At 32.6% G+C, this 16,975-nt stretch overlaps 2 protein-coding genes across 4 annotated transcripts in view; one reads left to right on the plus strand and one right to left on the minus strand.

Annotated features, from left to right (window-relative positions):
- TFEC (transcription factor EC) overlaps positions 1-16,975 on the minus strand; it is a 178,008-nt gene that overhangs the window by 85,542 nt on the left and 75,491 nt on the right. The gene's annotated exons all lie outside the window — the stretch shown is intronic.
- Positions 675-2,789, plus strand: LOC112825099 (nucleolar and spindle-associated protein 1-like). The gene has a single exon (XM_025873206.2). The coding sequence runs from the start codon at positions 730-732 to the stop codon at positions 2,038-2,040; it is 1,311 nt and encodes a 436-aa protein (XP_025728991.1). The 5' UTR covers positions 675-729; the 3' UTR covers positions 2,041-2,789.

Here is a 16,975-nt window from a genome sequence, read left to right on the forward strand (position 1 = left end):
TACTAAATTGTTCAAAGCCAGCGATAAAGACAAAATCTTAAAAGTAGCCAGGGAGGAGGGGAGGGGATGTTATGTATGGAGGAACAAAGATAAAGATGACAGATTTCTGTCACTGAAGTCAGTGAAAGAGCATCATTAAGGTACTAAAAGGTAAAAATGATAAACCTAGATTTCTAAACTCAACAAAAATATCTTTTGAAAGTGAAGGTGAAATACTTTTCCAGATATACAAAATCTGAAAGAATTCATCACCAGAAAATCCATACTATTAGTGTTAAAGGAAGAAAGGGACTACAAATAGTAATTTATGGGCAAATATATAAGATTTTATTCTATTTAAATTTCTCTAAAAGATAAATGACTACAAAAATTATAACAAAGGCAATGTGAGGTTTATAATATCTGTAAAAGTAAAATTAATGAAAAATAGCACAAGAATTGGAAGAGGAGAAATGGAAGTCTATTGTAAGATTCTAATAGTATACATTAAAAGGTATAGTATCAACTGAAAGTAACATGTGATAAGTCAAAGATATAAATTATAAACCCTAAAGTAACGATTGAAATTACTAAACAGAATTATAATGAATAAACCACCAAAGGAGATAAAGTGGAATCATAAACTATATTTGCTTAATTTGACTAATCTAAAAACAGTCAGAGGTGGCGCCAGAGTTTTCGAACTTCGCTGCCGACCCTGGAGTACGCGTCCTCTGCGTGGTCGCCTGGATGCAGCTTGCCATGGCCGTACCCTCCCTTGAGGAGCTGGACTCCTTCAAGTACAGCGACCTGCAGAACTTAGCCAAGAATCTGGGCCTCCGAGCTAACCTGAGGGCAGACAAGTTGTTAAAAGCCTTGAAAGCCCACCTTAAACACGAGGTAAAAAAAGAAGATGATAATCGGGATGGAAGTCAAACTTCTGCATCGTCTTGTGATGAGGCTGAGATGCAGAGTGGCAGCCAGGAACAAGCTGAGAGGGAGCCGGTTGACCATGGCACCAAAACCAGGAGAAGGTGCAGGACGGTCCACAGGAACCCTGACTCCCAGAATCAAGAGAAGCAGGAAAACCAGGATCTCAGAACAGTTGCAGAAGTTCCTTCACCACCAGATGAGAGCCAAGGAGAGGAGAATGCCGTTTCCTCAGGAAAAAGAAGAATAAATGGTAATGAAGATTCAAAGGTACCTTCAGAAAGAAAGAAGCCTCTCTACACAGATGGGTTTTCCAAACCTGGAAAAAGCAAAAGAAATACAAGCACTACTCCAAACTTTAAGAAGCTTCATGAGGCTCGCTTTAAAGACATGGAGTCCATTGATCAATATATTGAGAGAAAAAAGAAACATTTTGAAGAACACAATTCATTTAATGAACTGAAGAAGCAGCTGGTCACCAAGGGAGCGGTGGTGACTCCGGTTCCTCTCCGGGGAAGGCTCCGCGCAGCTTGCACCCCCACCAGCCAGCGCCGCTTGCCAGGCCGGCCCCTGGGCGCTGCAGGCCGGAGCACCTTGTGTGGGAAGGGCTCCGCCAAGCGAGCCGTTCTCTCGGCTACAAAAATGAATGTCAGGTTTTCAGCTGCTACCAAAGATAATGAGCATAAGCGTTCACTGACCAAGACTCCAGCCAGAAAGTCTCCACATGTGATCATACCTGGGAGTACCCCAAAAGGCCAGGCTGTGCTCGGGACAGACAAGTTAAAGACCACAAATGGAAATTCTGTTTCTGTTGTTACCCCATTCAAACTGACAACTCAGGCAGCACAGACTCCAGTCTCCAACAAGAAGCCAGTGTTTGATCTCAAAGCAAGTCTGTCTCGTCCCCTCAACTATGAGCCACACAAAGGCAAGCTGAAACCATGGGGTCAATGTAAAGAAAATAATTCTCTGAAAGAGCACGTAAACAGAGTTAGCTTCCACAAGAAAACTTACAAACAACCTCCTCTCCAGACTAGGGAGGAACAACGGAAACAACATGAGCAAAGACGAAAGGAGAAGAAAGCAAAGGTTTTAGGAGCTCGAAGAGGCCTCATTATGGCTGAAGATTAATTTTTTAACATCCTGTAAATAGTATTTTATTCTGAACCCTTTCTTTATTGTAAATATTTTTCTGTCTTTCCCATTTTAGTCAAAAGACTTTTTTCTGCTCTTTGTTCACTATCTATGTAGTGTTGGTGGTTCTCTTCACATACTACATCCCTGAAAAGTTGTTACCTTAAAGCTCACAAATTCTTTGAAATGGTTTTTACCTAAGTTTCTGTACAATTCAGTTTTCTAATGAGACTCATCCTATAGATTCTTGACCTAGATCTTTAATGTCAAGTTCCCTGTGCTGACAGAACTGGAATCCTCTTCCAGACAGAAGCATTTACCTGAGGGTAGGTAGTTGTACCACAACCTTTAGTAGAACCTAAACCACTAACAAGCTGAGAAAGCCACCTCATCCTTCTCCAGAGGATCGAGTCTTCTTAATGAAACAGGGACCCAAACGGGTTGGTAATGGCATAAACTACCTATGTGAAGTGTTTTGTTACCTATGCACACTTGTTCCAATCACTTGATGGAAATGCCCTCTGTCACTCAATATATTCTTAAAAACTCTATAGTTCATTCTAGTCTTAAAAATATACAGGGCCATACTGAAATCTGAGGATTGCTGCTTCAAGGATTAATATGCTCTGTCAGAGTTACATCTTACTCACTTTATGGAAAAGACTAGAGTTGCTTAGCCTCACAACCATGTTTGTTGCACCTAGGTAGAGCTTTGTACTGTTTAAGATTTTCATAAATGTTTTCTCATGGTGGTAGATTCTTTGTAAATAAATTTACTTCATGATTGAAAAAAAAAAATAAAATAAAAAATAAAAAAAAATAAAAACAGTCAGAAAAAGAGGAAAAGGAGAATAAAAAAATGGATGGAAAAATAAAAAACAAATATTAAGATGATAGATTTAAATGACCCAAATTAAAGAGGGCATGTTCTCCGTGGAGCACTGGGTGTTATGCACAAACAATGAATCATGGAACACTACATAAAAAACTAATGATATAATGTATGGTGATTAACAAAACAATAAAAAATTTAAAGAAAAAAATTAATAATCTACATTAAATGTAAATGGTCTTATTACCTGGATTCAAAGGCAAAGATTATAAAATTGCATTTTTTAAAAAAAGTAATACCCAACTGTATGGTCCCTAAAAGAAATACATTTTAAATATAAAGTAATAAATACTTTAAAAATGAAAGAATGGAAAAAGCTATGTTATACTGACACCAGTCAAAAGAACATTAATATCAGTTGAAGTTGGTTTCTGAGCAAAGAATATTAGCAGCGATAAAGTCTTTCATAATAATGGAAGTGTCAAGGACATAATGATTTTACACAGTCATGCAACTAATGACAGAAATTCAAAATATATGAAGCAAAAACTGATTGAACTCAAATAAGAACTAGAAAATCTCAGGTACCTGGGTGGCTCAGTTGGTTAAGCGACTGCCTTCGGCTCAGGCCATGATCCTGGAGTCCTGAGATCGAGTCCCGCATCAGGCTACCTGCTCAGCGGGGAGTCTGCTTCTCCCTCTGACCCTCTCCCCTCTCATGCTCTCTCTCTATCTCATTCTCCCTCTCAAATAAATAAATAAAATCTTTAAAAAAAAGAAATAGAAAATCTTGAAATTTTAGGGATTTTTAGAAAATATTTTATTAATTTAGAGAGAGAGCACCCACACGTGTGTGCACTGGAGCGGGGATGCAGGTAAGGGCACAGGAAGAGAGAGAGAGAGAATCTCCAGCAGACTCCATGCTGAGCACAAGCCAGATGCAGGGCTCAAACCCAGGACCCTGAGATCATGAGCTGAGCCAAAATCAATGAGTTGGATGCTCAACCAACTGAGCCACCCAGGTGCCCTTAAAATCTTAGGGATTCCACCCAACCACAACAAATTCACATTGTTTTCATGTGTAGATGAAAAATTTACCAAGACAGAACATAGTATTGGCAAAAAAACAAATATCGAAACATTTTTAAAAATCATGTCATACCAAGTATGTTCTCTATAATCAAAGCAGAATCAAAACAGAAAGATCTCTTGAAAATCACCAGACATTTGGAACATAATAATATACTTCTAAACAACCTATGGTCAAAAAAGAAATCAAAAGAGAAATTGGATATTTTGAACTGAATGAAAATAAAACAGCTAAATTTATGAGATGCTGGTAAAGCAGTGCTTAGGGAAGAATTTTTACCAGCACATTCCTATATTAAAAAGGAGAAATGCCTCATATCAGAGACCTCAGATTCCACCTTTAGAAACTAAAGAAGACTGATTAAACCCAAAGTAAAAGAAAGAAAATATTAAAGATCAGAGTGAAAATTAATGAGATAGAAAAAAATTAATGAAACCAAAAACTGGTTTTTGAGAAAATCAATAAAACTGACAAAATTCTAGCTAGTCAGAACAGAAAATAGAGAAAGAAAATAAAAACCACCCAGTAAGAAATGAAAGAGGTGGCATCACTATATATACTAAAAATAGTAAAATGATGATCAGTGCATATTACGAACAACTTTATGCCAAAAAAAAATTTAAAACTTTAACAAAATTAAATGGACAAAACTTTTAAAAGACAGAAGCAAGATTTTAAGAAGAAACAGATGACCTGAATAGCCTATATCTATTAAAGAAAAAGAAGTTAAAATTTTTCCCAAAAAGGAAATTCCAACCTCAGATGGCTTCACTGATAAGGATAAAATACTAGTTCTACACAAACTCTTCCAGAAAATTGAAAAGGAGGGAATCTTTTCCCATTTGTTCTAGAAAGTCAGTATTACCCTGAACCAAAACCAGATTTTACAAAACGAGGAAACTATATATCCACATTTTTATGAACATAAATGTAAGACTATTAAAGAAAAATTTTGCAAATTGAATCCAGGACTATATCACATGAAAAAAATAACATGACTTATTGGAGTTCATCCTACAAATTCATTATTTAGAGACTTGACTAGTACCAAACAAATGAGCTAAAGTCAAGAATGGAGATGCTTCTGGGACAGAGAAAAGGGAGGGAAGGGGCAGGGGGTAGAATACTGATTTTTATAAGAGCCGTGTTGAACTCTCTGACTATGTATAACACTGATAAAAATGGACACCAACAAAAGGATTTATATTCAGTACAGATTATAGCACATTAACTATGGCATGAATATTAAATTGATTATAAATTGATTCTTAAAGCAAAGAATATTTCACCATTTGAACTTGCGACAGTCTTCATCACCTATTGTATGGTGGTAGCTAATATATAGGTGTCTAAATATATGTGCACATTTATGTATGAATTTGATGTGAATGATGTTCTCCTAGGAATATCAGAAGGCCTTCTGCAGCAGAATTGAGACATAACATCACACTCAAGTTACATAGCCTCATCCTAAAGTGAGAAAAGGGCTTCCCAGTCAGTTAAAAAATTGAATGCAATCTGATTGAGGTTATTATCTTACCTCAAGGAAGAATACATCAAACAGAAGGAGCCTTGATCAGCAAAGTAAACAAAGTAAAATTTGAATCTTCCTAGTAAATGCTGGCAAGAAGGTGCCCTGCTTACATAACATAGCCCGATGGCCCCAGTGGCTTTTCTGTCCCTAATGAAGAAATAAATTCACTCAACTTTCATTACTTGCTGCCATTAAATGTTTGAGTCACTTAACCAATTCTCCTTTATTCTGATTCCAGGCCCATCACAAAGCTATAAAGATCCGATACAATCATCAGAGGACACAAATATGTAGCAACCTTGGTAGCTGCATTTCTCGTTGGAAATTATTATATGTTTATTTTCATCTAGTTTAAAGTGGGTTGCTATCTAAGATATTAATCAACATTTAATATGCTGGAAAATATTTTTTTTTAGTTTGTAATTCTGAGTTAGTGGAAATTAAATAGAGGATAATACTTTTAAAACCATCAGGGACTATGTGTTTGAGATAAAGCTGAAGAGCAACATATATTCTAATTTTAAAATACCGAATTACATTTGGGAATAAGAATTTTCTTTCTCTGAGTTGTAATAACCCTGGGAAACATTTAAAAGGCTTGAGAGCTTTTGAACTTAACAGGTGAAGTGTTAAACTAGTTCAGATAAAGCAGTTTAGCCAAATTGTAATTGTTTTGTGTGATGTTTAAAAAAATTCACTTACAAATAAAAAAAAAAATCTCTGGAGCTTAATATATATCATAGGTTATGTCTACTGTATAAATTGTATCTTCGGTAGCTCAATAGTACCCTAGTAGTCTTGAGAAGATAATGCAATTTACAATTTACTAAATTATTCCCTAGGCAGTTTACACAGTAGGAGTATATGATCTATTAAAGTCAAAGTACAATTTATGTAAAGGCTATAATTCCTCTTGGTCAAGAGGTGACTTCAAGCTAAATATTGGAAATTCAATCATTCTCTCACCTAAGATTTACTTGTATTTAAAAAAAATACAGTGAAAAATTTTTAAAAATGGTATCATGATCTTTGAGATCAGTTTGTATAAATTGTAAAGCACATTTTAAATTAATATTTAAATTCTGATTTTTCTACTAAAATTTCTTAGACTCGATTTACTGCATATGACATTTTATAAAGGGAAGAGTTAGAAGGATCCTTGGAACAACCCCACTAGCCCAGAAGGATAAGGCCATAAAACATGAGACAGGAGCTAGGAAAAACTCTTTTTTTTCATAGCTTATACTAAGGATTCCCTGATTTTCCACAAACTTTGATTTACTTATTTCAGATACTTAGGGAAGACTTATTATTCATGGATGTTTCATGTATAGGACAGAAATGAATCAATAATTTTCAAGTGCTAATCTGAGAACGTCTACAATGCATCTGATTTCAGCAAAAACAAAATGGCACCTCCAGTGAGATGTTGATCATTCTTGGCTCTGAATCATGGAATAGAAAGTGAAACAAGAAATGAAGACAAGAGAAATATGGAGAATCCTGTAGGCAACTGACCAAGAATTTTGGATATCCATTTTCTATAAGTACTCAACCTGACTGATTTTCACTTTGTTTTGCTTAGACCAGGTGCACAGTGCAATTGATGGCATATCATCCCATCTCAATTGCTTTGAATGTTGACACCTACTTCTACTCTTTTTGATTATGCATTTATTTGTGAATTTAGCAAGTATTTATTAATATCTGTGTACTAACTGTAGCTATTACTCCCCAAAATCACTTTTAAATAATCCATCTTTAGTCAAAATGGACTGTGTCCTTAACTGAAGTCTTTCTTCCACTTACTCTACATTCCTTCTCTATCTAGTAATGTGTTTGGCCATTAACCTGCAGCATTCAGTGCTGTCAAGCTGCTCTTCAGTAAATCAAATTCCCTGAGGAAGGAGGGAAAAGGAGGAGCTTTTGTCTCATATCTAACCAAAAGTACAGTATGTCACCAAAGCCTGTCCTTCACTGAAAATTTTGAAAATCTTCTCACCATTTTCTCCTCAAAAGTTCCACTCTAACTCTCCAATTTATCTAAGATACTTTAAAAAGAACAAATCCATGTAAATGTTCATCATTTGAGGATTTTTTTTCCTTGTTTGTTTTGAAAGGGAATAGTTAGTATCTCAAGTGAATGTTTAATAGGTAGAATTTCAGGGAGTGTTGCAAAATAAAATGAAGCAATTTCTTTTTTATATTTTTGAGGAAGTTGAGGAGATCTGGAGGTCCCTGTTTCCCTTACATTGTATAACAGGATGATTACCTATTTTTCTATAAGCCTGGCCCTGATCTCCCTGAACCTGGGCAAATAACTATTTCAATTTTGCTAAGCCTAGAAATAGTTTAAGTATTACACTAAGTGCGACTTGAAAACAAGCATTCAGAGAACCTGACTTTAAAAACCTAAGAGGAGAGGAGAGTAAATTGTGGGTGGACAGAGTTAGATTTGTGGGAGTTAAGTAAACAGGAAAGCAAAAAGCTGAAAAATATATATCTATGTCTGAAAAATAATTAAACTGAGTTCCTGACATTAAAAAGTTCTAATAGTCCAAACAATATGTACAAAACATTTTAGTTATAATTCTTTGAATAATTTGACTGGAGATTTTTGAAATAATTAACCAAGTGGAAGGAAAGTTGACTTATGTATAAACAGTTTATCTATGAAATAAAATTTTAATAATTTTTAACACTACCAGAAAAGAATGCTTTGCCTTCACAAGTCTTAATAATAAATAATAAATCTAAAAGTAAAAGACAAAAAATATATCCCAAAGTCATAAAGCAACTGCAGAAAATCTATCTAATTCTTCAGTGTATATACAGGCTATTTTACAAAGATCCACACTCTCATTTTTACTATAACATTTATATTTTCCAAGGATATTCCCAAGAATGGAATGGACTGAACTTGAAAACATTGAAATAATAAAAATGAATGCAAATGCTGAACACAAAGAAATAACAAATAAGAACACAACTTGTAGAAAAAGAAAAAATAGATAACTGTAGTTTGTTAAGATGTGTTAAATTTGGGATTTGTCAACATTACATTTCTCCACACTTGATTCTTGGCTAACATGCTGAGCTCGCATACATAGAAAGAGTCATTATTCTTCAAGTTCAGTGAAATAGAAACCAGAGTACTCTAGAGAAGATCAACAAAGCAGAAGCTGGTTCGTTGAGGATAAAAAGCCTAACAAAACAGATAAATCTCTGGGAAAATTGATCAAAAAATAGAGAAGACATAAACAATATAATAAAAGAAATAAAGAAGAGACTAAAATGATAAGAGAATATAATCAATAGCTATATGGCAATGATTTTGAAAGCAAAATTTACAATTGCCAATAAAAATACATCTCATCAGAACTGACTCAGTAAGAAACAAAGATCTTGAGTGATCCTAAACACATATTTGATACGTATTCCCTCTTCATGCTATTAATAAAAATGTTGAAGAGGAAAAGTTCAAATAAAGTATTCTCTGAAATGCTGCTAGAAACTTACCTTCAGGTTAAGAGACCAGTATTAATCAACAATGTAATAGATGTCTGTCATTCTTAGCTATAATTTTAGATTGACATGATTTATTCATGTAGGTTTTTAGTGAGCACTGCTTCCTTTTCCAAAGAGGTCATAATCAATGATTAATCCTATACCACTAATGTGTTAATCAGTAGTTAAAAAGTCTCCCCACCTTTTTCCTTCTCACTGCCCCTGCCTTAGTTGATAGGTTCATGATTTCTTGTATCAAAAATCCTAAAAGCTTCCAAAATGTTTTGGGTTTTTTTTCTTCCAATCATAATTAATTAATCTTTCTACTAATCAACTTTAAAATATTTTTAGATGGGGCACCTGGGTGGCTCAGTGGGTTGAGCATCTGACTCTTGGTTTTGGCTCAGGTTGGGATCTCAGGGTCATGGATCAAGCTCCTCATCTAGTTCTATCCTCAGTGGAGAGTCTGCTTGGGATTCTCTCTTTCTCCCTTTCCCCCTACCCCTCTCCCCACTCATGCTCTCTCTCTAAAATAAATCAATAAATCTTCAAATAAATAAATAAATATATTTAGAAATTTACCTCAAATTAATGGTCAAGTAATTTTAATCTTTCAAGATATTTGACCCATTTTTAGCCTCCAGTGATGATATATACTCTGATTCTCTCAGATCTGCTTCTTTTAAAATAATATAAATAAATATATGTATATAAACATATAATATTAAAACAATATAAATATATTTATTTTGCATATACATAAAATATGCATATATAAGTGATATAAATATGTGTGTGTGAGTATACAGCTGTTCCCAAAATCCCCAAAGAAATCCAACTTTGTAAATTCTTAGCAAAATCTATAAAATTCAATACAGTTTCTTATATTAAAATGTCAAGTATATTCACTTATTATTTCTCTGTCACCAAACAAAGCAAGAGATCAAATTAATCCCTAATGCAAACAAATGGATCATTTTGGCTTATTTATACAAAAATACCTACCATGTCTTTATCTGAAAAAATAAGATTATTTATAAATCTAATATTTATGAATAAATATGGAACTAATAAATTCTCTCAGATCACGTAATGCAAAACTATAGTGTTAGGTATTTTAGTATTTTGGTACTTAGGAATCTACTATCATACCCTTAGAAAGGTGTATCATTGAATTATATGATAAGTCTGAAGAAAATATAAATATAAACACATCAGAAGTGGAAAAAAACACATTCGGTGTACACATTCTTTTTGGCAGTTGATTAGAATGTCATCTTTTAATACATATCACAATAAATACCAGGGTCTATTAGATCTAAATTGAAGTTTCAATGACAAAATTTAGTTTTAAAGTAATAAGGTTCCTCTATGACCAAGTTATGGAACACTCTTAGATATCTTTATCACGTAGTTAAAGTCAAATTTAATAATGTAACTGCCAATATTACTGTTATCATAGAAGCATGAAAAAAAAATTTTTTCAGAAATGTATTTGAAGAAATAGTCCCCAGAGAAGAGGAGGACAGAACAAAAAAGTAAGGGCACAAACCCCAAAATAACATAGATACACACATACTCAGGTACTGCACAATGAAATTGACTTAAAATTTCCTCTGAGCGGAGACCTGAGCATGATCTCAATTCTCTATGCAGAATGTTAAAAGAAAAAAAAGGCAAGGATTCAAATGACAAAATACATTCACACACATTTTTTAAGCTACTCTATTTTATTATTATATAAGAAAGGGAATTTTTAAAGTAAAATTTTTTTCTGATCAAAAAGTTAACATTTTTTACTGCATTTAGATGATGCTAAAATAGTCAACTTAATGAAAAGAAAGACTCCCAACACAAAAAAAGTTTTAAATATTACTTTTAGAGTTTAGAGATTTTCAGAAATTTAAGCTTCCCAACAGCTGTGACATAATGATATTCTATATATCAAATGAAATTAATACAAGATGAGATGACTCTTTCATCACAGCAGGCAGACTAAAGTTTAAAAAAAACTGAATATGAATCAAGTTATTAGGCATTTAAAGGGCAACTCAGGTATGCAGGAATACAGAAATATTTATCTTGAACTGAGATTTTAATATACTATATAATCAAAGGTATTTTTAAGAAATGATATTATTTTAAGAATAACTGCTAAATTTGAAAAATATCCCTCCTTCCTTTTGCTAAAAAGTCTATTTAACTAGATATAAAGAGATTTCTTTAGTCTCTTTATATTGATTGCTATATTTATGTAAGGGATACAGTGAGGGAAATTCTGCAGTTGCCACATAATACATAAATCTTACTTTAAATAATTCTCTTATGAATGCTAATAACTTCCTATTCTGATCTAAACATCTGCTTATGATTCCTTACTGTCTATGATAATGTGCTTGGATTTTCTCAAGCTTTAATATCACATATCAAATGAGAAATCCATTTTTAGTTCTGTATGTCACAATTTTAAGTAAAATATATAGTATTACTTCAACTAGAAAAATGTGTATTTCTCATAATAGAAATATATACATTCTAAAAAGTGAATGTATTCATTGTTTATTTCTTTCTCAAAGATTAGCCCCTATTCTCGTCTTTTTTGAAAATGCGTAAAAATATAGCTGGGGCTGCATACTTGTGTGTGTTTATGAAATAATTTCAGATATTTTTATTTTATAGACAGAATATATTTAAAATCTTACACATAGAAAATATATTCAGTATGGGATACTGAAGTATAGGATACACGGATCATGCTTTTATAGTTGGGCCTAAAGTCTTTCTTAAAGAAATATTTTTTAAAATAAGATTTGTTACAAAAATGTTTAAGCAGACTTATAAATGTTGTATTGGTATATATCCATGGACTTTCAAATTTAAAATTTAAAATTCCATTTCATCAAACCACATGATCATCTCAATAAATGTAGGGAAAGCATCTGACAAAATCCAACACATTTTCATAATAAAAAAAACCGTCAACAAACTGGGAATAGAAGGGCACTTCCTCAACTTGATAAAGGGTATCTTTGAAAAAAAAAAACACAAACAAGTTGATACTTGGTGAAGAACAGCTGAATATTTTCCCCTTAAGACTGGGAACAAGACAAGGATGTCTAGTCTTACCACCTCTATTCACCATTGTCCTAGAGAGTCCAGTCAAGACAATTAGGCAAAAAAAATAAATAAAAGGCATCCAAATTGGAAAGAAAAACTATATTTGCAAAGGACACAATCTTGTACATAGAACGTTCTAAGAAATCCACTGAAAAACTATTAAAATGAATGAATGAATTCAGCAAGATTGCAGAATACTGATAAACAAAAATTTGTATTTCCATAAACTAAAATGAACAATCCAAAAAATCCAAAATTAAGAAAACAACTCTATTTACAACTCCATCAAAAAGAAGAAAATTCTTAGGAATAAATTTAACAAAATACAAGATATTTATCCTAAACTATAAAATATCATTGAAAGAAAATAATGATCTAAATATCTGATGAGCTATGCCATGTTTATGGATAGGAATATTCAATTGTGTTAAGACTGCAATACAGATTCAATAAAATTGAATTGATCTGCAGATAACTTATCTACAGAGTCAATGAAATCCCTATCAAAATCCCAGCAGGCTGAAATTGAGAAGTCGATCCTTAAATTCATATGGAAATTCAGTAGATCCATAATAACCAAAACAAGTCTTAAAAAAAAAAAACGTTAAGTTGGAAGACTTAAAATTAACAATTTCAAAACTTATTTAAAAAGTACAATAATCAATACAGGTGGCACTGGCCAAGGATAGACATAGATTAATTATTTATTATTAATGAAAGTCCAGAAATAAACCCTTACCTTTATGGTCAATGGATTTTCAACAAGAGTGTTCAGACAATAAAACAGGAAAGAAAATCTTTTCAACAAATGGTGCTGAGACAACTGGATATCCACACACAGAAGAATGAAGTTGAACCCCTTCCTCACACCAAACACAAAGTTGGCCTAAAATGGATCATAGACCTAAACATAAGAGTTAAAAGGATAAAGTTCCCAGAAGAAAACACAGGAGGAAATATTTGTGTCTTTGGGTTAGGCAATGGTTTCTTGGAAATGACTGTGAAAGCTCAAGGGATGAAAGAAAAATATATATTTTATATATATATATTTTCAAAAATTAAAAATGTTTGTCCTTCAGAGGACACCATCAAGAGTGTGAAAAGATAACCCACATAATGGGAGAAAATACTTGCAAACCATGTACTTGATAAAGAATTTTTATCTAAAATAAAAGAAATTCTTATAACTCAAAAATAAAAAACATAAAGAATTCCATTTAAAAATAAGCAAAGGATATGAATAGATATTTCTCTAAAAAAGATATAAAAATAGCCAATTCGCACATGAAAAGACGCTAAGCATCATTATTCATTAGGGAAATATAAATCAAAACCACAATGACTTCAGCCATACTTGGATGACCATAACAAAATAATGACAAGTGTTGGTAAGGATGTGAAGAAATTGGAACCTTCACATATTTCTGGTGGTAAGTGAAAATTGTGCCGCTACTTTGGAAAATAAGTTGGCAGTTCCTTAAAATGTTAAACACAGATTTACTGTATGACCAAGTAATTTCACACCTAGGTATACACACCCAAGTGAAATGAAATCTTACATCTATATAAAATCTTATACATGTAAATTATAGCAACATTATTTATAATAGCCAAAAAGTAAAAGCAACTCAAATGTCCAATTAATTAATGGATGAATAAAATGTAATATATCCATACAATGAAATATTATTTACCAAAAAAATGATTGAAGAATGAAGTTCTTATACATGCAACAATATGGATGGACCTTGAAAATGTTACACTAAGCAAAAGAAGCCAGCCACAAAAAACTGTATATTGTACAATTCCATTTATACGAAATGGTCAGAATAGGCAAAAATAGAAAGCATAGTAGTGATTGCCCAGAGTTGAGAAAATGTGAATAAGAGGGAGTCACGGCTAATAGGTGTGATTTTTTTTTCAGGGGAATAATGAAAACATTCTAATATTAGATTGTGGTGATGTTTGCACAACTCTGTGAATATGCTAAAAACCATTGAATTCTACATCTTAAGTGAGTGAACTAAATGGTATATAAATTATATATCAATTATGCTATTTTTTAATGTTAATCTGATTATCTTCTTAAAAAAGAAACAATACATTTATATTGTCCCAAACACCAAAAAAAATTAAATTGGGGGAATTTCCCTCAACTGCACCAACTTCTTTACTTGGCAGTATCAAATCCTGTGGAATCTATCTCAGCAATCTTTAAATCAGTTCTATTCTCTTTACGCTCACTTGCCCTTGCTTCAGTTGAGTATGTCATTGTTTACAATCTAAATAATCACAGCATCTTGCCAAAAAATTCTTGCTGCAAGCCACCAGTCTACTCTCTCCAGACCAGCTACTCACTGACTACATATTTGACTTCCTAAAGTACATGTTCTTATAGAAATTCCAAGTTCCCCCATAGCTCTCAAAATTAAGTCCAAAACCTTTAGCATAGATACAAGGTACTTTTCAGCCTGACCCCACACCAAAAAATTAACCAAATACCCTGCAACTTTCCAACAAGTACTCAAAACTCAAGATAATCTTCCAAGCAACTTAACTTGCTGCTTTTTCAACACATATGTGTTAAGCCTCGGTACTTTCATATAATACATCCCCTCCACCTTTCACCTTTCTTGACTGATTAATGTTTATCAATTAAGGCCCAAGTTTAAATGCTACCTTTTCTATGAAGTCAGTTAGGAGACCCCTCAGGCATATTTAGTGACTCCTTTCTTCTTTGGAAAGAATTGCATTCATATCCTCATTATGGTATTGAACACTATTGTGTTGTTATTATTTGTTTACACATCTGTCTCCTCCAAGAGACTGTGAGAATAGTGATACTTTTATTCATCCTTGATATTCCAATGCTTCTATTGCAGTGCTTGTTATACTAGGAAATGCTTCATTAATATTTATTAATGCATGGAATGTATACAGAAATAATAAATATGTACACATACCCATTTGCTTCAGGGTAAGTGGAGAGGCAAATCCTCTAAAAGCCCTACTCTTAAATTTACTACTTCACCCAGACTTTGGCATAGGATATTAGAGCTAGGAGGACCTTTTGCTAATTTAACTTGGTAAACTAAGGTCAAAAGATGTTCTCTAAGTACTCTTAAATCTCTAAAATTATAAATCCAGAAAAATTTTAACTCACCACAGAAAATATTTGGCTAATGTTGTGTATTAACAAATCATTTATTAACCAAAATAAAAAAGTGCTTTTTGTTACTGATGAGGAAAAAAATTAAAATCTAATATATCATATGATCTAAAACAAAAGAAAATATGCTGAGTTAAAAACTGCCCACCAGGAAATGTAAAAGCTAAATTTGTAGATTCATGGATTAATTATAGTGAATCACAATAATTTTCCAACAATATGCTCTTATTAATTAGTGATGATGTCATAAATAAATTTTTTGTTGGCAGATACATCCTAGGTAATTAGTACAGATTTCATTATTGTGAGATAATGAAATTATGTTTCTAGTCAGCCTCATATCCATCAATCCATCAATGCATTTCCAGTACATTTTAATAGATGTTAAATTAATGGAAATCACAAAACTAAATATCTAACTCAACCTCATATTTGGTATTTGACTTCCATTTGTCTCTGAAGTTTGAGATAAATTTGAAACATTATCAACAAAAATATGGTGTATTTACCAATATACAGTATGCTTTTTTAAAATATAATAAATAGCTAAAATACATAGAAGCTTTTAATAAAATTCTAGTTTAAAATGCTTTTAGATGAAATGATAATATTAAGTACTATGAAAATATATGACATTTTAAATAATCATATGCATTAATTAGTTTTAGACTGATATTTGCAATTATAATATTTCAATTACATCATGATACCTAATTTCCAAAATTGAAATTAGTTGTACTAACATGATAAGGTATACTAAAAGCTACAGTGCTAACATCCTCTAGAAACTTAGGAGTGATTAGCAAAGAAAGATATTTTTCAAGTATCCACATGCAAAAACTAAAATTTACCTTGCCTTACATAATGAACACACAAAATTAAATAACAAAGGATAAATCTTAAAAACGTTTGCACATCTTGTGCACAAAAATATAAGTTGTTATTAAAACATATCCATATATGAAATAAATTTAGCATACTAAATTAGAAGAATTCAGAACACTTGTCTTAGGAATTTCTTGGGAAACTTTCCATTTTTTCCCCTCATTATGATCTAAAGTAAACAAAAGGAATCAAAACTTCTGCCAGCTATATAATTCAAAAATATAAGAAAGAATCTACAGTTACATGCTTGGAGAGACAAAATCCTTAGTGTCTTTTTGTGTCATATGCCAATAATTTAGTTTCATTTAAAATAATGCAGGGAATATAAACCTTTCACCCCAGCTTCGTACATCATTCAAATGGAAATATACATACCTGCCCACACCAACCATATTCCAACATTGTAGTGTTGAAAAATATAAGGCTTTCAAGATTCTGAATATGTGTGTAAATGCTGTTGATCCATTCAGAAAGAATCTATTTTCCCTCTGCAAGGAGTGGTTACCAACTACAACTTCTTACGTGGCCATCAACACTGCCACAATCCAAGCTTTGTTGTAATGTTGTAGTCTTATAGCTAAAAACCTGTTGATAATGAACCTGAACCCATTATTTTGAGTCAATGAATTGAAAGAAATAGGGCAAAGAATGAAAGCCACAGGGCCAATTACGAGCATTCTTTGATGTATTACTTGCTAGCACCCACCATATCACTTTGTGTCTTTGTCTTGATCCCCTCTGTTACTCATTAATTATTCTCGAAGGGTTAAAGTTCAGAGAGCTAATTGCACAAACCGT

This window comes from Callorhinus ursinus, unplaced genomic scaffold (assembly GCF_003265705.2).
Source record: "Callorhinus ursinus isolate GAN/ISIS: 27379988/994484 unplaced genomic scaffold, GSC_fseal_2.0 scaffold12, whole genome shotgun sequence".
NCBI classification, from domain to species: domain Eukaryota; kingdom Metazoa; phylum Chordata; class Mammalia; order Carnivora; family Otariidae; genus Callorhinus; species Callorhinus ursinus.

Coding starts and splice junctions, on each gene's coding strand:
- LOC112825099 (XM_025873206.2), top strand. CDS start 730: ATGCAGCTTGCCATGGCCGTACCCTCCCTTGAGGAGCTGGACTCCTTC.